We start from the raw sequence: 19974 nt of genomic DNA, 5'->3' as shown, positions 1-19974 counted from the left end.
GTGCACTGCTTCCCTCCCTCATGGTGCCCAGGGGAACCAGCACCATAGCCCTCATCCCAGCCTTGGCCTCCTGCCTTCCTCTTCCCTCCCTCCAGCACACACAACAGGGCTGTGCAGGATGAGCCCTCCTCTCCTCCTCCCTCCAGGACACACAGACCCCCAACCCCACCCTGCAGCCCCAGTGCCAAGGTGACCCCCCTGAGCACAGGGACACGCTGATGTGCGGGAGCAGCACAGGACTTTTCACTTTTATTATAAAAATATCTTGCAAGCAAAAAAAAAAAAAAAAAAAAAAAAAAAACCCAAAACAAAAAAACCCCAACAACAACAAAAAAAAAGTCTGTACAAGCAGTCACATTGCTCCCAAAGCACTCCCAAGGAGCCCAGGTGCCCCCCAGCTCCCTGCATTTCCACTGCTGCAGGAGCCAACAGAGGGTGAGACTCCACATGGTGGCCCAGGTAGGGGGCACATGGAAGACATTTGTCCCCATGGGTGGGCTGGGGGAGCCTGCCTGGCCCCCAGGACAGAGCTGGGGTGGGGGGAGCATATAAGTCTCTTATAAACTCTGTAGGGTTTGGGGGATTCTTTACTGAGGCCTCGGTCTTAATTTTGCACATCTTATTCTAGTGTTAAGTACACAGCAGTACACCCACGTACAACACAAAACATTGGGGGTTTCAGCTCTAAAAATTAACAGTTACATGTCAAACAGTCAAAACATGTTACACGGTACCTGCGGGGAGCTCCCGGGGGGAGCCAGGCTGGGGGGGCCCTCGCACGCTTTGTACAAGCCTGGGGCAGCGCTGGTGGGGCCCAGAGCAGGGCAAGGCTGTGCACAGGAAGATGATGATGAGGATGCTTGGTGCTGAGGAGCCAGACCTGGAGCTCCTCTGGACGGCGGGGTAGGGGCCTCGGCTCAATGGCCTTCCAGCCTCTTGGCCTCGTGGCGAGACAGAGGTCCCGCAGAAGGGACACTTGGGAAGAGAGGCGGACGCTTCGGTCCTTCCTTTAAAGCCAGAGTTTGGTGTCCAGGCGTGGTGGCAGAGCCCCAGAAGGCAGTGTGGAGGCCCTGCTGGTCCTGGGGAGCCGTGGGCCAGGCAGTGGCATCCCCATGAGAGCTGGTGTGGAGGCACTGTACCTGTCCCCTCAGCCCAGCTGGAGCTTCCCAAGGAGCTGCTGCTCCGCTGGCTGAATCTGCTTGCGGGCAAACCCGGCACACTGAGGCTGAGCAACCCTTGGTGGGGGTCCTGAAGGGATGGAGCTGGCGGCCCCAAGACCAAACTGCCCCCAAAAATCACGTCTCTCAGGATGGGAGAAGACCCCCACAAGTATTGTGGGCTCCATTTCCATCCTAAAACACAGGTACCGCAGCGCATCTTCACATCGCTCCCGCTGCTTCCAAGAGAACAGTCTTAGGGAGGAGCAGAGCTGTTCCTGGCAGGACAGGGGGTCCCAGCAGCCACTGATCACTTCCTGGTGATCTGGACGCTGGCATACTCAGAGCCAGCCTCCTCGGGGCGCGGGGCCGGCCGCTTGGGTGCCTTGCTGAGGTGCACCATGTCCAGGTCGGCGTAGGTGAGGTTGTCGTCGCCGTTGGGCGCCTGGTTGGTCTGGATGCAGGCGTACTCCGACTGCTGGCTCATCTCCACCATCCGCCGGATGCTCTTCCTCTCCTTTTCAAAGTTCAGGTCCGCGTAGGTCAGGTTGTTGGGGTCGGATTCCTGTGTGAGGCACCAAGAGTTCTTCCTCTGGGAAGATGGCCCTGTACCCACAGCCCTGTTCTGGAATCAACCCCGCTGCAGCTCTGTCTGGGGCACCTCAGCCTTGCTTGTATGGGGGAACAATGCCAGCAGCCACCAACCACCCTGAAGCCATGCTCTACCCCCTGCTGTAGCTTCACATCGTGAGCCACCCTGTCACCCTGCTCTGGCTTCAAAACCACTGCCACAATTCCAGAGCTGTCACTGAAGCCACTCCATCCCAGCAGGGCAAGACTGCCCAGTGATGCCCACGTGGGAGCTGGCAGAGCTTGGGTGGGACGGACAGATTGCTGCTGATCACGACTTCGCGCGTAGCTGTGTCACCAAATGCAAAATAACTCCACAAATAGCCTGGCTGGCTATCGCACAGCTGGTTCTCCAGGCAGCACCAACCCAGACTTCACTGGGAGGAGAAGGAGAAGGAGGAGGAGGAAGAGGAGGAGGAGGGAGGGTGAAGGCAGAAAAGATTCTGGGAAGCAGCTGTCCTCTTCCTGGGGCAGCCTCTCTTCCATCTCCAGCCACAGAGTGGAGACACTGAGATGTTCCACTGGAGAACCACCACCCTCCACTCCCATCTCCAGTGCCTCCCGGCCACTCTCCCTCCCCAGTCCCTGGATGACCCACCTGGGTCGTGGCCTCGCTGCTCTTCTCTGGCTCATGTAACCTGGAAGGAGGAACAAAAAAACTCAGATGGATGGAGGGTCCTGTTGCCCTTTCCCTGGTGATGGAGCAGCTGGGGAGGTCAGGTGCAAGCCAAGGTCCTTGCAGCTGCACCCAGCAAGACAGGTCCTGAGCATTGGCTTGTGCTGGTCCAGCTACCTCTCTGTTGGCCAGAGACCAGCTCCCACCAGCCTGTCAGCCCCACCACAAGCAAAAAATCCCCAGAACAACAGCTGGGGAGATGGGCAGAGACTGTGCTCCTGCCTTCCCTTTCACAAGTTTTGGGGACACAGCTCTGTCCCATTCCTGAGGGACTTAGTGGACTGGAAGTGTCCAGCTCAGAGTTCCCACAGGTTACCCAGTAACTAGAAGAAACCTGCACTCACCTGGCAGATGGGGAGCTTTTACCTGCTGAAAGAGAAGGAAAAAATTAGGAAAAAAAAAAACAGGGAAAAATAATTCAGGAAACAAGATAAACGCCCCATTTCCCTGGGCACAGAGAATACATGCAGAGACTGCTTCAAGGACAAGGACACATATTTTCCCAGAGGCAAGTGCCTGCAATTCCCTGGAGATTCAATCAATTTCGTTCCGGACTGCTCCTGGGGGAGCACAGGAGGTGCAGGGCAGGATTTAGACCAGCCAGAGCTTTCCCTGCAGCCTACAAACAACCTGGGCAGCTCTATCCATCACCCCACCAGGCAGGACCTGCAGCTGCACTGCAAGGGGTTACTGTCCAATGGGGCAGTGTGAAACCCATGGGAAAGAGAGGAAAAACGGGGCTGGGACCAGCTGCCTCCCTGCCCTGCACTTGGCTCCCTTACCCTTGATCTGCTTGGTCCGGATCAGGTACAGAATGGCAGCCACCAGCAGGGCCAGCACGGTGCAGACCACACCCACCACGATGTAGATGAGCATATCCTCTGAAACATCAATGAAAAGGTCACCATGGCCCAAGAATGTGGTACCTCCCAGTCCCTGCAGCCTCACAGCTGGGATTGGCCCAGTGATGCATGAAGCACCAAGGAGGACAGCTTGGTGCCTGCCACCATCACATCCCCCCGCCCCCTGATATGGAGATTTGGTCCTTCAACCAGATTTTAACTGGGGCTTTGAGCTTCCTCAGAGGGTGACACCACACAGCCACCCTGTCAGGCACCCCATCCCAGCAGCTCTGACTCACCCTTATCCATCTGGAACCCGCTGCCCAATCCTCCTTGGGTTGGGTTGGAGATCCACAGCAAGGCTGAGCTGTTGACAGGGGCCTGGGCATCGTGCACCACTATGCAGGTGATCGTGGACCTGTTTTTCTCCTCCATCGCTTGCACCTCCACCTGGCTTCTCAGCTCAAACAAGCCCTGGGGCAGCTTCCGAGGCAAGGAGACGTTCTGCACCTTCATCTCAGTCCCATTCTCCAGCCAGGAAACGGACACTTTATCTGGGTAAAACTCCCTCACGAGGCAGCTGAAGGTCACGGTCTTGTTCACCTCAACGGGGCTCGGCTCAGCGCGCACTTCCACGCTGGGGGGAACTGGGAAGAGAGGCAGAGCTTGGTGTTTGGTGTCCCCGGCTCTGCTGCCCACAGGGCGCCCTGTCCTCCTCCCAGGGACCCCAGCCCCACAGAGCAGGACACCCCAGTGCCAGTCCCCAGCCCTCACCTCGCAGGATTTTGCTGAGCTGGTATCTCCCATGCAGCGGGGCCGGCAGCGTGGAGTGCTTCACCTCACAGATGAGCTGCGAGCGAACATCATCCTTCTGCAGGGTCAGCACTGCTGTGCTGGACATGTTGTAGGTTTTCATCTTCCATTCCTTGACCTGGGGTGGCTGAGCCCCCACGGGGTTGTTGTTCTTGAACCATTTCACCTCAATCTTATCAGGAAAGAACCCTCCAGTCGTGCAGGTGAAAGGCACCGGCTCCCCCGGCCTCTCTCTCTGCTCAGGCCCAGACACGAGCGGGGGGCTGGGTTTGGCTGTGGGGAGAAGCACGGGGCCATCAGAGCAGCTCTGGCCCCTGCCCAGCCCTGGGCCTGCCTGGAGCAGAGTCTCACACAAGGGCCTGGCGATGGCCACGGGATCCTCTCCTGGAGCAGCCCCGAGCCCCTTCCCCATCCCTCTCTGCCTGAGCAGAGCCCGCTGGGTGCTTCCCATCAGGAGCTGCTCCAGGAGCCCCACTCACCTTGCACAGACACCTCGGTGCCATTGCCACGCAGAAACACCTCATCATCACCAGTGTCCCCCTTGACAAACTTCACACAGTAGTAGGTGCCCATGTCCTCAGGCTGAATGTTCACGATGCGGATGGTGAAGTCTGTGTCAGACTCACGCATTGCTCTCCTCACACGGGGGAAGGCATTCTCGTTATTCTGGTTATAGACAGTCTTGTTCCCACTGCCCCAGCCCTTCAGCCACATCACAGGACCTGGTCCAGCAATTCCAGACGTGGTGCAGCTCAGGGTGAGCATCTCCCCTGCTGTCACCATCTGGGTGAGCTGGGGCTGCTGCAGAGTGAAGCCCTGGCGCGCCTGGGCATCCACACCTAGAGAAAAAAAGAGATCAAGTCTTGCCTGACACCACCCATCCAGACTCCTGAGGGTTCTCCCAGCCCTGGGACAGGCTGAGCACCTCAGGTGATGGGCTGTGGCCACGGGCACACTGCTCTGCCCACAGTGGAGCTGGACGGAGCTTTGCTTGGAGACTGTGCTGTGCTCTGTACAGATGGAGCACATCCCAGCTGCCCGTGTCTCCGCACGCTGGGCTGCCTCCCACAGCCACCTGGCATTGTCAGCCACGAGAAAGAAAAGCACAAAATGAGGAGCTCCAAAGAGCCAGCTCCCGTCACCACTGTGACACCACGTTTTCTATCCTGAATCTGTCCCATCTCTGCATGGAATCCCAGCCCTGGTGATCCCAGCAGAGCACAGCCAATCCCCCACCAATGCCAGCCAAGCAGGCACTGTTCCTGCTCAGCAGCAAGCACAAGGAGACATTGCCTTTGGAGCATCTCCATACCACTGAGCCCTAATCCAGTCACCTGTGCCACACCTCCCTGCACAGACAGACAGTAACATCCCAGATAACCCTCACTACACACCCATGGTTACTCAGGGGTTTATATTGGCATAGGAAGTGCTGACAAAATTGTTATTGCAACCAAATTCACAGAAGATTTCAATCCTGGTCACTGCTTAAAGGAACATTTTTTTTAAGCCACATAGGGAGAGAAGTGGGGGAACCCCTTAGATCCACCTGCTGTGGCACCCAGAACCAGTGTCATGGTCACACAGAGACCTTTGTTTTTGAGCAGGTAATGCTGAGCAGCACAGGAAGTACATGGAGCAGCACCCCACATCCCTCACAGCAGAATCATGGAATCATAGAATCTTTTAGGCTGGAAAAGTCCTCAGATCACTGAGTCCAACCATTAAGCCAGCACTACCAAGTCCCTGACCAAATCACAACCCCAAGTGCCACATCCACACATCTTTTAAATCCTTCCAGGAGTGGTGACCCCACCACTGCCCTGGACAGCTCTCTTACCCTTTCAATGTAGGACTTTTGCCAAATATCTAACCTAAACCTCCCCTGTACAACTTGAAGCCTCCTGTCCTGTTGCTTGTTATTTAGGAGAGGAGAATGACCTCCACCTGGCTACAGCCTGTTTTCAGGGAAATCCAGGACAGCAACTCATGCCAAGGCTTCCCTTGGGACCCAGCAGGATAATCTCTGGCTAGATGCTCCCAGGAGGACCTGCTGCAGGACAGGCTGCTCTGACCCCTCTGGCCACAGCTGGCTGTCACAGAGACCAGAGCTGATTTTTGGCAGCTGTTAATCCCTCCTGACTCACAGTGGTATGTGCTGTACCCACAGATGTTCTCACTGTTCCACTGTGTGTGGAATTACTCAATCTCTATGGCCAGAATTACCAGGAGCAGTTTCTCCAGACTGCCCCAGTTAAAAGCTTTTTGCCCAGGGCATCAGTCCACAGCTTCCTCAGCCAAAACCTTCAGGCCTTGGCGTTTCCCTTTGAAGCCACATCAGGGTTAACGCACCAGCAGCATTCAACATCAGAACAAGTTTTTCCCACAAAACAAGCACAGAGGGACAGAGTTGGTTTGTGTCATGTCCAGATGAGTCATTCACTCTGAGCCTTGGTCCTGCACCTGAGCAGTGGTGCCCTGGGCACCTGCAAGGCAACCCCGTGCTTCTCAGATGACACCAAAATTGTGGGGAGCAGCCCTGGAGCAAAGGCCTCGTGCACTCCATGTGCTGAACGCAGCACTGACACAGGGCAAACACCACTAGATCTGCTTCTGGGGCATCTCCTGAACTTCTCCATCTCCTGCTGCCGAGGGACCTTTTGCAATAAATGGTTGAGAAACACACAGGAAGTTCACAAGCACAGAGGCATCATCGCATCATCCGTCTCTCGCCAACCCACTGCACGTGGATGTGACACAGGCAGGGACCAGGCTGCCACAGGCAGAGAGACTGACACCCCCAGCCAGCAACCACACAGACCCCCAGCCCTTCCATGTACCCAGGGGGCCACAACACCAAGTACTGGCTCCACAAACTGGGCAAACAAAGCTCATTAGCAGGCAGCACTCAGCACAGCCAGCGACACATCCTTGCGTGGTCACAGGAGCAGAAAGGCAGGGCCACCCCCACCACTCACTCTGTGCCCAAGATGAGTGAGTTACTCGCTGCTCCCCTCTGCAAAAGCAACTTCTATGGAGTGGTTACCCCCGTGAGGGTCCCCTGCACTGGGTAGAACTGCCTGCACAGCCCAACCTGAGCGAGCCGAGCGCCTCCTCCTCATCCTCCCTCTCTCCATCTGCCCATCTCCCCATGAGGCACGTGGTGTGCTGAGGGGGAGAGCTGGGGAAGTGCCTGCTTTGGGGTCCCAGAGCTGACCCCAACACCAAAGAGCGTCAGGGCGGGCACTGCTCAACCCCAAAGTTCATTTCTTGTTTGCAGTGAAACATCCACAGAAGCACTGAGACATCGAGCTGCGTGTGGCTGGGTGCCCTGCCTGGGGCTGGCTGCCATGCCTGGTGTGCAGCAAGGGCTCCCCACTACCTTGGCACAAGGGTCCTGCCTTTCTGGAACCACAGGGATTTATCCCTGCAAGCAGCAGGGATCTCTCCCAGGGTCCAGATTTGCAGCCAAAAGTGGAAGGTCTGTATGCGTTCCACAGCACCGAGCTCATCACATTCCCTCCTCACCGGGGCAGCAGCGTGCCCGCCTCCCCTGCCCAGGGATTAGCAGGCACAGAGCATGCTGTCGTCCAGGAATAGGATGCAAGGCACTTTCCTGCTTTCCTGAGTGCTGCTGCTCCCAGAGGATCGAGGGGAAAAACGGCTTCACCTGCCGGCAGCGCTGCCTGTCCAGAGGCTTTATTGGCAGCTCTTGGTCACTGCAGAAGTGTCACACCGTGAGGCTCCAGGCAGCCCTTTGGTAGGACTGAAATGGGGCTTTGGGGTATTTTTCCACGTGTTGTTCTGCTCTGCTGCCTCAGAGACCCTCACCCAGCTCTGCTCACATCACCCTGTTCAGGGATTTCTGATCTATGACACACAAGCTCCAGCCACGATCCACCACAGGAACACCCCAACCAGGACCAGCTCGTACCTCCTGGCTGCGAAGCAGGAGTCCCAGCCAGACCTGGCTTCTCCACTTCCTGCCTGCATCCATCACCCCACACCAGGACCGACCTGACCCCTTCCTGCTCAGAATGACCCCAACCCCCTGCAGCAGCTCAGAGCAATGCCCCCCCTCCAACAGCCCAGAGGGAAAACACAAAGGGGAAGTTGGCAGAAAACCCCAGAATACACGAGTTAGAAAATGCAAAGTTTCCACCAAAGCTTCTTTCCTCTTTCTCCCTGAACACAGCTTCTCCTCACGCACAGCCGATGCCTCTCCTTCCCCTTTTGAGGTGCTCACCCAGTGGGAGTGAGCCCAGCCAAGCTCCCTTCCAGCAGCTCACCATATGTTTGTGCAGCAGGAGTGGGACATTCAGGGGCTTCAGGCCACAAAAACACGGGACACCACAATTTCTCAGTTTTCCTGCTTCTCCCCTGCTGCCCGATGACACTTTTTTTCTTACACTTGGATTTCAAACCACCAGGAATTGGAACACGATCCTCCTGCCCCCAAGATCATGGGGAATTTAGGTGCTCTGACCCTGTAATCTGTTCTATCCTACACTCCAGAATTAGCCAAGGGTTTTAGAGCCCTGAAAAGCATCACCTGACAGTTCCCACGTAGGTGGGAGCACCCTCGCAGTGCAGACCCAGAGCACTTCCAGCCCAGAGCAGAGGCAGGAGCACGATCTAGCAGAGCCTGCCTCCTTCCCGTTATTCAGTTTAATTTGGGAGCAAAATAATCCCAGCTCTCGCTGCAGTGCAAGTTTTCCATGTCGGTGACACATTTTTTTCTATATTCCACCTTTTGAAGTATTTGATATTGAACAGATTGCAAGAGGCCGGGGTTTAATTCAGGAGAGGCTGCTTGGATGCTTCCTGGTAAAAATAGATTTTTTTTTTCCTCTGAAGAAGCTGGGTAAGGAGCTCCGGGATGGCTGTGTGCTCCAGAAACGATGTGCAGCTGGTCACCGGCATCCGAAGCCCCACAGTCACTCACTGGAGGAGCAGGCCAATGGGCAAGGGAACCCCAAAATAATCCTGCTGGAATTTCACCTGCAGCAGGGCTGCCAGGGGCGGAAACTAACAGGTGCTGCCTATAAAAGTTCTGGAATCTGCTGTTTAGGGAAGGCAAGGAGAGCCCTGGGGATAGCTGCTGAGCCCTGAGCAGACCCCGGGGCGCTGAGGGAGGCTTGTAGTAAAGGCTGTGTTTCACATCTGTGACATCAGAGGAAGCCTCAGCTCACATGCAGCCACCATTTCCAAGCTCCCCTCCTCCAGCATCAGCAGAAATTCATCCCAAGAGCCAGAGCCCCAGCAGGAAACTGAATTCCCCTTTGGAAGGGGCTCTGTGAAGCACAGCTGAAACCCTCTGTGGAAACAAACCGGCATGGAAGGGCTCTGCAGGGCACAGTTTCTCAATGGGGCTTTGCTGTTTGGTTTCCCACATCTCGCTGCCTTTGCCCCACAGGAAGGTCTCCTCCAGGACCTTTCCTTTTCCCCTTCACTTCTGCAGAAGCTGTCAGAACAGCCGGCAGTGGGAGCCTGGGCCAACTCTGCTGGAGTTCAGCTTAGTTTGAGCCACGGCCCAGGAGGGATTCGCCATATGGAAAAAAAAGACGTGCACGTTTGCACCTAAAATCAGGGATGCAAACCACTTCAAAACCCCAGGGTGGTTTTTTCCCATGGCTGGCTCAAAGAAATGGGGTTCTTACTCCAAGACCACATTTAATTAAGTTCAGGAGCTTTGCTGGAGCTATTCTTTCACGCAGGAAATCGCAGTGGCTCACTGGGAAGCCGCGCTCACCGCCAAAGCCTTCTTGGCTCTCAGCAGACGGAGTTTTCAGTTTGGGGCCAGCTCTTCTCAGTTGTGATCAGGCGACTCAAAGCAAGGAGCGTTGTGCTGAAAGCATTTGCTTTCTACCCAAATTTGCATCCAACTCTTTGCCCAAGCAAAGCTTTGATGGTAACTGTTTCAATGGGCTTGGGAGAACGTGGGTTTCCCCCGCGGAACCTGGGCTGGGCCGTTTGTAGTGGGATCTGGCTGGAAGGAATGGGGTTGGAATTGAGCAAAAAGCTCAGCAGCGAGATGCTCCTGAAGATGCATCGTTATTGCTGCAGGTTCGCCTCAAAAACCTCGTCCCTCCCTTGGCAGGGAGAGCAATTCCTTCGAAATCACCCAAAACGAAACACCCTAGAAAGGAAACATCCTTGAAAGCAGCAGTCACCACAAGGGCTTCGTTCCTGGTGGGATGAGAGACTTCCCGCTGCCGGCAAGGGAAACAGCCAAGAGTTTGACTGGTCCTTTGCTGTGTCCCCCCAGCTTTTATAAGGGACTGGTGGAGCCACGAACCCCTGGGAGGTCTGGGGCACCCTGAGCCTGAGGCAACACAGGACTACATGTCACAGGGTGCCCAGAGATGTTGCAATTCCACTGCTTCAGTGCCCAACAGTTGAGCAGAGAGAGAGCCCACGGTGGGGTGAAGCAGGAGGGCAGCAAGAAAAACAAGTTCTTGGCAGAGAAGACAGGCAGCCCCCACCAAGAGCCTCCCCATGCCTCTTCCACTACCATCTCCAAGTGGGAATTCGGGCTGCTTGCTGAGTTTTGCCTCACCCATAGCTGGCAGGGGGTGCTCGCAAATGGGTGGGAACAACATGCCTCTTCATGCCCCCGCCGAATTCCCTGCCTCGCTGGGAAAGGGCATGTCTGCCTGCCTTGAAGTTTGGTTTGGGAAGAACCGCCGGGCAAGGGCCCCGCGGGAGCCCCTCGGCCACCGCCGCTCTCTAGGTCACCGCGGAAAGGTCAAAGCAACCGTGCGCGGAGAGGCGGCGTCATGTCGGTACCGGAGGTGTGCGGGAGAGGGGAGAGGCGAGGATCGGGGGAAAACGGGGGACAGGGCAGGGAGACAAGGGGGAGACAGGGCAGAGGAGAGGAGCAGGGCGGGAAAAGGGGGGAAACAGGGCAGAGCAGGGAGAGGAGCTGTGCGGGAGGGAAAGGTGGAAAACAGGACAGAGGAGGCAGGAGCAGGGTGGAAAAAAGGGGGAAAACGGGGCAAAGCAGAGGAGAGGAGCGGCGTGAGAAAGGGGAGGGCAGGGCAGAGCAGGGCAGCAGGGTGGGAGGGAAAGGGGGGAATAGGGCTAGGAAAGGAGCAGGAAGGCAGGCAGAAGCCATGGCTTACCGGGCAGGGCGAGCAGCAGCAGGCAGGGCAATGCCCAGGCGGTGCGGCCGGGATCCCGGAGATGCGGCTCCATCGGTGCGGGGAGCGGAGCCCGCGGCTTCACAGCGCGGCCCCGCGCCCGGCTCGGCGGCTGGGTTTGATAAATAAGACAAATTAAAAAAAAAAAAAAAAAAAAAAAAAAAAGGAAAACAAAAAAAAACACCAAGAAGCGCAGAACTGCAGCTGGCGAAGGAAATCGCCCTTCTCAGCCCCAAAATGAGGAAGGAGGCCGGGCTCCCCCCTTTCTCCCCCCGCGGCGGGCGGGCAGCGCACACGCACGCACCGACACGGACCCGCGGCCCCGCCGCCGCCCGTGGGCACCGCACCGGGCTCGGGGCCGCTGACGGGGCCGCCGCGGCGGGGCCCCGGGCGGGCGCGTGCCCCGGTGCCGCGCGGAGCCGCCTCCCCCCGCCGCCGCGCCGCCTCCGTTGCCGTGGTACCGGGGAGGGACGGAGCTGGCCCCAGTTCCGAGACCCCCTCCGGCTCCCAGCAGCCCCGGTTTAGCGCCGCTTCCCCCCGTGGCGGGGGCGAAGCCAGCCCCGCCCGCCCCGGGGCAGAGTCCTCCGGTCAACCCGGTGTGCGGCTGCCTTAAGGTGGGCCGGGAGGGGACCCCCGGGACCGGCCGCCAGGAGCCCCGGGGTGCTCGGTGAGAGGCGGCTCCCTGGCCCCAGGGATGGGGTTGCGGATCCTCTCACTCGCCACAGGCACCGCTTGGGCACGGCCACAATACACAGCCCCGCATCCCTGAGCGGGGATTGGGGTGCAGGAGCACGCAGCCTTGGGTGTCCCGAACACACAGCGACCGCCTGGGGCTGAGCCAGGACAGCCCGTGGCACAGGCACAAACAGCACACGGCCTTGGGGGCTCCAGTGCCCTCCCAAGGGACACGCCGAGCCGAGCTGCGGACCCGAGGCGGAGGCACGGGTGGTGTTTTGCCGGTGCCACAGGGACGGGTCAGCTTGGCCCACGGGGCTCAGGGCCAGGAGGGGACACTGGTGCAGCACAGACGGGCATAGGGTGGATGGGGAGGCAGAGGAAATTCCTGCACAGCGCGCTGGGAGAATGGGGACATGCCCCTGATGTCCCCTCAGCGGGAGCCTGCAGCAGGGAGAAACGAGAGCCTGAGGACGAGGAAGCTGTAATGGTAGGCAGGGCTGAGGAAGAGGGTGTCAGGGTGTCAGCATCCATGAGATTTGTGTCCCTGCACCGCCCTGCTTCTCCCTGACACAAAGTCCTTCCCAGGGGATTCGCAAGGACACATTCTCCACTGCCTGCACCTGCCACAGCTTCTCACGCAGCCCAGGGGCACTTCAGCCAGGCCAGGCCAGGTACCTGGGATGCCAGGTGCAATGCTGGCAGCTCCCAGCACCACCCCACTGTCCCCTCTGCCCTCGCAGGGATGGGGTAGGCGCTGCAGAGCGGGAGATCCCAACCCAGCATCGCCTGCAGCACGGATCACACCATCGCTCTCCCACACTGGGCCGGGTCCCCGAGGACAGCACTGGGTGCCATACTGGAGGACCCGCTGCCGGCTCCCCCTCCTCCCCTCCCTCCTTCCACAGGCAGCCGCCAGGGCTGTCGGTTTTATTTAGAGCCTCGCACAAACACAGCCGAGATATCTGAAGTGACTTGGCACCGTCAATCTGCGCACGGCGTCCGCCCGCGCATCCCCAGCCCCGCCAGCCTCCCCCTCAGCCCCAGCTACGCCCGTGGGGCACATCCAGCCTTAATTTAGCGCTGCTGGGGCCTGGAACCACTCCCCAGGCTTCTGCAGCCACCTCCCTCTGCAATCCCCTGGCAGCTGGAGGCTGCGCTCAAGGGTTGTGGCCAGTACTTGTCCCACTAGAAAAACTTTTGTGGCCAGCAGCACTGGTCCTGGAAAGCCCAGTACAGCCATCATTTGCCTTGACAGAGCTGGCCAGAGCAGCCAACGAGGAGCAGGGGTCCAGAGAAGGCTTTGGATTTGGCCTCTTGTGCACAGCAATAATTTCTTTGCACAGGGATGGGACACAGGGACACATCACTACAAGAGTCCACAGGCACCTCACAAGAGAAAGCAAAGAACTCTGCTCTCTGGTGACCAGTGATAAGACTCCAGGGATCTGCATGAAGCTCTGTCAGGGAAGTTTGAGGTTGGTATTGGGAAAAGGTTCTTCTACCAGAGGGTGTTTGGGTACTGGGAGAGGCTCCCCAGGGCCCCAAGCCTGCCAGAGCTCAAAAAGCATTTGGACGATGCTCTTGGGCACAGGGTGGAGTTCTTGGGGTAGCCTGTGCCAGGACAGGAGTTGGACTTGCTGATCCTTGTGGGTCACTTTCAGCTCTGGCTATTCCATGGGATTAGCAGGAGTTTGTGGAAGCCCTGCAGCTGCACCCCGTGGGCAGTGCGTCCCAGCCAGCCCAAGCCCAGAAGTAGGGACCCTCAGGGCCAGTGGGTGCCCAGCAGGAGGGCAATGCCAGGGACACACTGCAGCCATTGACAGCCACCTTTCCTGGTTATCTTTACATGGAAGCACAGATCCTGGAGGCCTGGCTGTCTTCAGCCAGCCTGGGATGTTCTGCTCGGTGTGGAAGGTTCAGACAACCTGTTCTAAGGTGATTTCAGAGCAGAGCCAGCCCGCACACAAGCAGCAGCCACCGCGGAGCGCTCGGGAAGGGAAGTTAGAGCTTAAAAAAGCTCTGCAAGAGAAGGTACCGCACAGAGCAGATGGTGCGGCGCGAGCTTCCCGGGAAGAGCTGCTATTGCTCCCCATTAGGAAGCATATGGGCAGGCTCAGCTGCCTCCCCTCCTACCCATGGCCCTTTCAGCATCACAGGGGCCCTGCTCCAACACGAGAGGTTTGGAAGATTCACCCTGGCAGGGCAGCCCTTGCCCTGCACTGGGCAGGGAACCAGGGGGAGAGGAGCATTTGGCTCCCTGTGCGCCTGAGACAGAGGGACAACGCAAAATTTTGGGAGTGCAAGTCTGCCATCATCATCATCCTTCTGTACAGAACACCCACGGTGAGCAGGAGGCTGCAGCACTGCTTGGCAGGGCGGGCAGCACTGCCAGGCTCTCTGTGCTGCCAGCGGGCACCCAGGCTGTGCTCGTTCTGCAGCATCTCCATGCTTCAGCTCAAAAACCCTGCTCCGGCAGGGGATTCCAGAGACCCTGGAGGATTCCAGAGCTCGGCTCTCCCTGGCCCCAGGAGCTGGGCAGCAGCCAGCATGGGGACAGGGCAGTGTTTCAGGACAGCATTTCAAGAATAAGTTGATTTTCACAGCTTTGAGGCACAATGAGGAACTTGCATCACGCTGCTAGCACCTGTTTGGGGAAGGCACGAGCTCCGTGTGGCAGGGCTGGGCCAGGCTCAGCCACCCCTGTAGGTTTGGGTGCTGGGCAGGCAGGGGTCTGCTCCCCTTCCCTATTCCCAGCCAGAACCACAGGCTCAATGTCTTTTTTACATTCCCTTGTTCCCAGCTGGGCAGCTCTGCAGGATCTGCTCCCTCCCCAGGAGAAGGTGGGCACCCATCCACACACAGGGACCCCCAGCCAGAGCAGCAGCACCCCATCTCTTGTCAGAGCCTGGCAGCATCCAGTGGGAACAATTACAGCCTTGCCAGAGCGATCCCAGTGGAAAGTCCTGCTGCACTGGTTTTGCCCAGACTGTTCTTTCATGCCTTAATCAGCTGCCTGTGTGATCCTCTCCCAGCCCCACTGCCCCGGGAGCAGTGGTGGCTCCCTTGGCTGGAGGGGATTCACAGGGGATGGAGCTGGGAGAGGTTCCAGTCCCTGCCCTGCAGGGCCAAACCTGGGCCTGCTGATGGATCACATTTCACTGATGGAGGTGACTGCAGACTTTCTGTGCCTGGGACTTTGTCCCTCCTGATCCCCACTCCAGCAATGGGATGGCACAGTGGGCAAATTACCAATAGCCTGAGTGGCCACATCACGCCTGGACTCAGGAGCTGTCCCAAAATGCTCAGTCCACCCTTCAAAATCCAAACCAGCTTAGGGATACAGAAAAAAAACACTAATACTTTAGACATCAGCCTGGAAAATACCCCAAATTCAGCATCCAGAGGTGCTGTTTTGGGGCTGTGGGCACAGAGCCATGCCCAAGCACCAGCAAGCATCCAGCACTTATGGGAGCCCTCCACAATAATGACTCAATGATCTTAGATGTCTTTTCCAACCTCAAAGATTCCTTGATAAACCAAAAAACCCAGTGCCGCAGGGACGCATCACCCTGGGGAAACTCAGAGCCATCCTGGCCCAGTCCCAGCCACCAACACCTTCCAGCCCAGCCCCCCGAGAGGTGCTACTTTCACAGCTCACCACAACAAAACACCCTGTGGGACCACATCAGAGCTCCAGGCCCACACAAGGTCTGTTCTGGCACCCACAAGACAGTGCAGCCTCCATACAGATTCATGTTCCTCCCATCCATCCTCCAGCTTCAAAAACAAATTCCAAGACCCCTCCAGCTTAAGATCCAGGTGGACACATCCTACAGCCTCCCCCCACCTCTCGGCTTCAGTCAGCACCCAAAGAGGGCTTTCAGCTGGGAGAGAAACACAAATGTCTCTTGAAGCGGGGAGCACCAATTACACTGCTGATATTTAGGGCTTCCAGCACAACAAATGGAGCTGCAGCTTCATTAGGTACCTCGCCAATTTAATCCGAGACATGCAGTACAGGGGAAGCTTAAATTAGTTTATCTCATGTTAACTTATAACAAGCAATATGTTAATGTGGGCATGGTTTTCATGGACTGTGACCCAGGGAAGGGGCAGCCACAGCCCTCTAAAAGTAGAGTTAAGAAGTAGAATCCTACCTGTCCCCTCATACTCCTGTCATAACATCCACCACCAGAAACAGCTGCAGCTGGAGAAGGGATGCACCACATCACCCCCTTATAGGGGAGAGACCCTGGAGAGGCTGTAGGGGCCTCGTTAAGGCTGTGATTGCCAGGGGAAGGGTGGGGTAGGCTCTGGAGGATGCTCTGTAAGCAGCCTGTGCGTGGCTTTGCTCCTCACCTTTTGAGTGGGCTCATGGGAACTACCTGTAATTGGTTTAGCCAAGCTTTTCTTGGGTGATTTAGGAGTTACAGCTGAGTTATTTCAGCTCTCTCAGGTCTTTGTTAGGGCTCTGGGGCCCAGTTGGTGTGGGGGGATGAGTGGGGTGGAGGTGAGGTGCTTCCTGGCATGGGGTATTGTCTGAGGAAGTCCCTCTGTGCACATTGCCCAGACCCCCTGTTTGTGCCCCCTCCTTAGGGAGCAGGGCTTCAAATCCCAGCCCTCTTAATTTCAGTGTCCCTCTGCCACTGAATCAATCCCCAGCACTGCCAGGATCAGCTGGTTCCCTCCAAGCCCCTGGAATGACTTTCAGGGGGGATGAGGGAGGGATACAGCTCTGCCTGCCCAGCTGGGCTTGCTGGGTTGGAGCGATGCTCCGAGTGCCCTCGTGGCACTCCCACGCTGTCACCCTGGGCTTCAGCAGTGGCAGCAGAGCCCCGTGTCAGACCACCCACCCCCATCAGAATGTCCACCATCTACCAAGCAAGCAGGAAAACCCACAGGCTACAGCAGGGACAGTATCCACAGGGCAGCTGAGCCATCCCAGGGCCGGGCCGTGCTCCCAGGCTGCTGCCACCCTGCAGTGGTGCCCCGTGGGATGCTGCAGAGCGGGTGAATTGGCCGGGCGTCCTTAATGCAGCCCAGCACGCTCACACTCTGGGGGAATTCCTCACGGCTGTGTCAGAGCAGGAAAGGTGGTTTATATCCTGTGCCTGGCCTGGAAACGGCCCTGGCTGACCTGAAGTGAGGGGTTTTAGGGTAAAACTGCTGACAGGCTGGGAAAACACAGCGGCAGTGTGGGCTGGGAAGGACAGGGCTGGCAGTGCTGGCGCCCGTGCCCGCTGAGCCGCTGCGAGTGCTGGCAGGGCTGTGCTGACCTTTCCTGGCAGACAAAACCCTGCCCCTTGCCCCAGAGAAGGGTTTGCTCTCCGTGTGGGTCTGCAACACGTGCACAGCCCCGGGACTAAGCTGCACAGGAAGTGGTGCAGTGACCATCCATGGAAGTGTTCAAAAAACGTGGATGTGGCACTTGGGGACATGGTGGGGTGGCAGTGCTGGGGGAATGGTTGGACTGAATGATCTGAGGGGGCTGTTCCAACCTTAACTGATGACAGGGACGGGGCACAAGAGTGACCCCGCTTGGGGCAGCTCAGCAGGGACACAGGGTGGCCCCCAGTCCTGCACCCTTAGTGTAGTGGTTGCAAAACTGGGAGAGGTCTGTGCTGTCTGTAGGGGGCATGACGGGGCTCACTGCTGCTCTGATGGGCTCCAGAGCCACAGGGAGCCCTGGTGCCCACCCTGGGACACTGCCCCAACCCCAGGAGCAGAAGTGCTGTGGAGGAGGAAGTGGCAGGGACAGGGGGGAGGGCAGGCAGGGTGCGGACAGAGAGCTCCAGCCATGCAGGGACATTTCAGAACTGGGTGTTAATCATTGATGGGCTCCTGGGAGCTGTTTGAACTAAAGCCTCCCTCCCCCCTCTGGAGGGGGAAGTTCTGCACTGTACTGGCTCCTGGGGATGTGGTGGCAATGCCAGCACCCAGATCCCCCAGCACACAGCCAGCCCCACGGAGCGATGCTGGAGAAGACCTTCATCTCCCCTTGGTGGTACCAGCAGGACTGTGGTGGAGCTCGGCCGAGGGAAGAGAGATATCATCTCAATTTCTAATGCCAGTTGTTGCGTTTTTTTCTGCATCCTCTCCAAGTTCTTTGTTGATTGCAAATCGTTATCATGAAAGCGCATCCGAGGCTGCAGCAGCAGATAACGCTGTGCTGCCGGGCCGGCGGCTGGAGCTCAGAGAGGCTGCACTGCCTGAGAGTCCTGCGGCAGCTGCGGATGGAAATAAAACTGCTAACGTGGGGGATTGATCATGTTCAGCCAGCTCAGCCCATTGCTTCCTGCTTGGCAGAGCCCTTGCTGTGAAGTGCTAAAATCCAGGCTCAGAGGTGGGATTTGTGCTATGGAACCTGGCGTGTGGGCATCGCCCGAGGGATGCCCCATGGAGGGCTGAGACACGGCACATGAGGGGCAGGAGACCTGGTGTGACCCTGTGTCACTCTCTACTGCAAAGGAAGGTGCTGTGTCCAGCAGTGGGGGCTTCATGGGGTCATTTGTGAAAGTGCTGGATCCAATGCCTCACGGTGGGAATGGCATGACTGCTGGGATGCAGGGGGCTGCACCCCCAGAAACAGCCAGACCAAGCCCTTGGAAGAGGATGCTGACCAGACCTCAGGGCCATGCCCAGCCCTGCTGCCGGGCTGTCCCTGTGTCACTGTCCCCATGTTGTCCCCATAGCAGCCCCAAGGCTCAGGAGCCGCATTCCTGACCTGTTTGCTCTTTATTTTGGCCCCGTTGAGGCTGAGTGCTCTCGGCTTTGTGGGGCTGGGATTATTCTGGCCCTGCTGGAGGCTGGATGGAGAAAAATGCTTCTCCATGGGGTTTCTGTTGGTCTGTCTTTTTTTTTTTTTTTTAATTTTTAAAATTTTTTTTCCAACAAAAATCTAGGGGATTATTTCTGGTCGGCAGGATCCACCACGCTCTCGGTGACTGCATCGCTCCAAGGGGCTGGCCCTGATAAGAAGCTGCAAATCCGAGCTGCCAAGTGCTGCCATCCCGCTGGAGCCTTGGAGGCGGATCAGGGATTTAGAGGGTCTGTGTGATGTCTAACAGGTTTAGAAAATATTGCCTGGGATTATCCACTCGCGGCGGTGACCGGAGAGCTCTGAGCCGCGGCGGACGCCGGCACCGGCTGATCTTTGCTGAGGGGGGTCCTGCGTGCTGCAATCTGCTCTGCGTGTGCCCGTTCGCGTTCTGTGCACGTTCCCTCGTGTGCACACGCGTGGATGTGCAGCAGGGGCGGCTCTGGAGCTGTGAATGCGGCTGGCGGTCCCCTGACACCGCGGGGGCTGAGCCGTGTCCGGCCCCGGTGCTGCCAGCCCCGTGCTGGCTCTGGGCTGCCAGAGGGGTGCTCCAACCTTCGCCGAGCTGCAGTCCTGTAAGGGCAGCTCCTGACCGCCAGCGTTAATGATATCCACCCAATTAGCCCAGCCTAGCCCCAAGGATTAGCGGATGGAATCATCATCCCGAGGCGTAAGCGGTTAACGCTGCTAATTAGTCATCGCGTGAATCCCAGCCCAGCCACAAAGCGCGGCGGCCGCGGCAGCCGTGGGCAAGGGGTGATGCCCACCCAGCCGGGCTCCGGGAGACGGGAGCTGTTTACGGGGAATTTGCCGGGCTCGGGGCTCCGTTATTTTTACGCGTTGCCATAGCTACTGATACCATTATAAAATTAAGCCTGAACCATGTGGAAGAAATGGATCTGTCAGAAGGAATTCTTTTTCGGGAGCGCGTTGTGGGTCCGAGCGCTGCCGAGCCCAGCGGGGTGATGGGGGTCCCCGCTGGAGGCAGCTGCATCCTGCCCACGGGCACGTCGCTGGAGCGAGGCGCCGGGCAGGCTGCGGAGCTCCGGCATCGCCGGGAGCCACCGGCGCCAGCACAGCCCCTCCGGGCTGGCAGCATCGCTGGGCACGTCCGGGGCGAACAAAAGCCCGCTGAGAGGGAGCTTTCAGTCCGTGCTGTGCTCCCTCCCGCAGCGCCTGCTTTCCCCCTTCTCCTGCCTCTCTCAATATTTTTCCCTTT

The 19974-nt window shown here is 57.9% G+C and overlaps 1 protein-coding gene and 1 long non-coding RNA gene across 4 annotated transcripts; one reads left to right on the top strand and one right to left on the bottom strand.

Annotated features, from left to right (window-relative positions):
* Nucleotides 1-295: 295 nt before the first annotated feature.
* LOC119710031 (tyrosine-protein phosphatase non-receptor type substrate 1-like) lies at nt 296-11811 on the bottom strand. 3 transcript variants are annotated; one of them, XM_038158502.1, is made up of 9 exons: nt 11722-11811; nt 11243-11372; nt 4598-4957; nt 4080-4391; nt 3605-3952; nt 3246-3344; nt 2808-2832; nt 2386-2425; nt 296-1722 (listed from the first exon to the last, which is right to left on the bottom strand). In XM_038158502.1, the coding sequence occupies exons 2-9, from the start codon at nt 11313-11315 to the stop codon at nt 1468-1470; spliced, it is 1512 nt and encodes a 503-aa protein (XP_038014430.1). In that variant the 5' UTR covers nt 11316-11372; nt 11722-11811; the 3' UTR covers nt 296-1467. The 3 variants fall into 3 exon arrangements, with proteins under 3 accessions (XP_038014430.1, XP_038014431.1, XP_038014429.1); XM_038158503.1 differs by lacking the exon at nt 11722-11811 and having other exon boundaries at nt 2808-2829; nt 11243-11694; XM_038158501.1 differs by lacking the exon at nt 11722-11811 and having other exon boundaries at nt 11243-11693.
* On the top strand, nt 10118-19871 carry LOC119710040. The gene is made up of 3 exons (XR_005259488.1): nt 10118-10912; nt 13282-13413; nt 18841-19871. It is a non-coding gene; the product is annotated as an uncharacterized LOC119710040 (long non-coding RNA).
* Nucleotides 19872-19974: the final 103 nt, after the last annotated feature.

The sequence above is a fragment of the Motacilla alba genome, chromosome 20, assembly GCF_015832195.1.
Source record: "Motacilla alba alba isolate MOTALB_02 chromosome 20, Motacilla_alba_V1.0_pri, whole genome shotgun sequence".
NCBI classification, from domain to species: domain Eukaryota; kingdom Metazoa; phylum Chordata; class Aves; order Passeriformes; family Motacillidae; genus Motacilla; species Motacilla alba.
The sequence above is the reverse complement of the archived record's forward strand: the minus strand, read 5'-3'. Positions and strand labels throughout refer to the sequence as shown.

What these genes read in the sequence shown, in the direction of transcription:
- LOC119710031 (XM_038158502.1), bottom strand. Translation starts at nt 11,315, where the DNA reads ATGGAGCCGCATCTCCGGGATCCCGGCCGCACCGCCTGGGCATTGCCC. An exon ending in GCTCAGCAAAATCCTGCGAG is followed by an intron (nt 3,953 to 4,079) that starts GTGAGGGCTGGG and finishes CTCTCTTCCCAG; the next exon opens with TTCCCCCCAGCGTGGAAGTG. An exon ending in CGGGTTCCAGATGGATAAGG is followed by an intron (nt 3,345 to 3,604) that starts GTGAGTCAGAGC and finishes TTGATGTTTCAG; the next exon opens with AGGATATGCTCATCTACATC.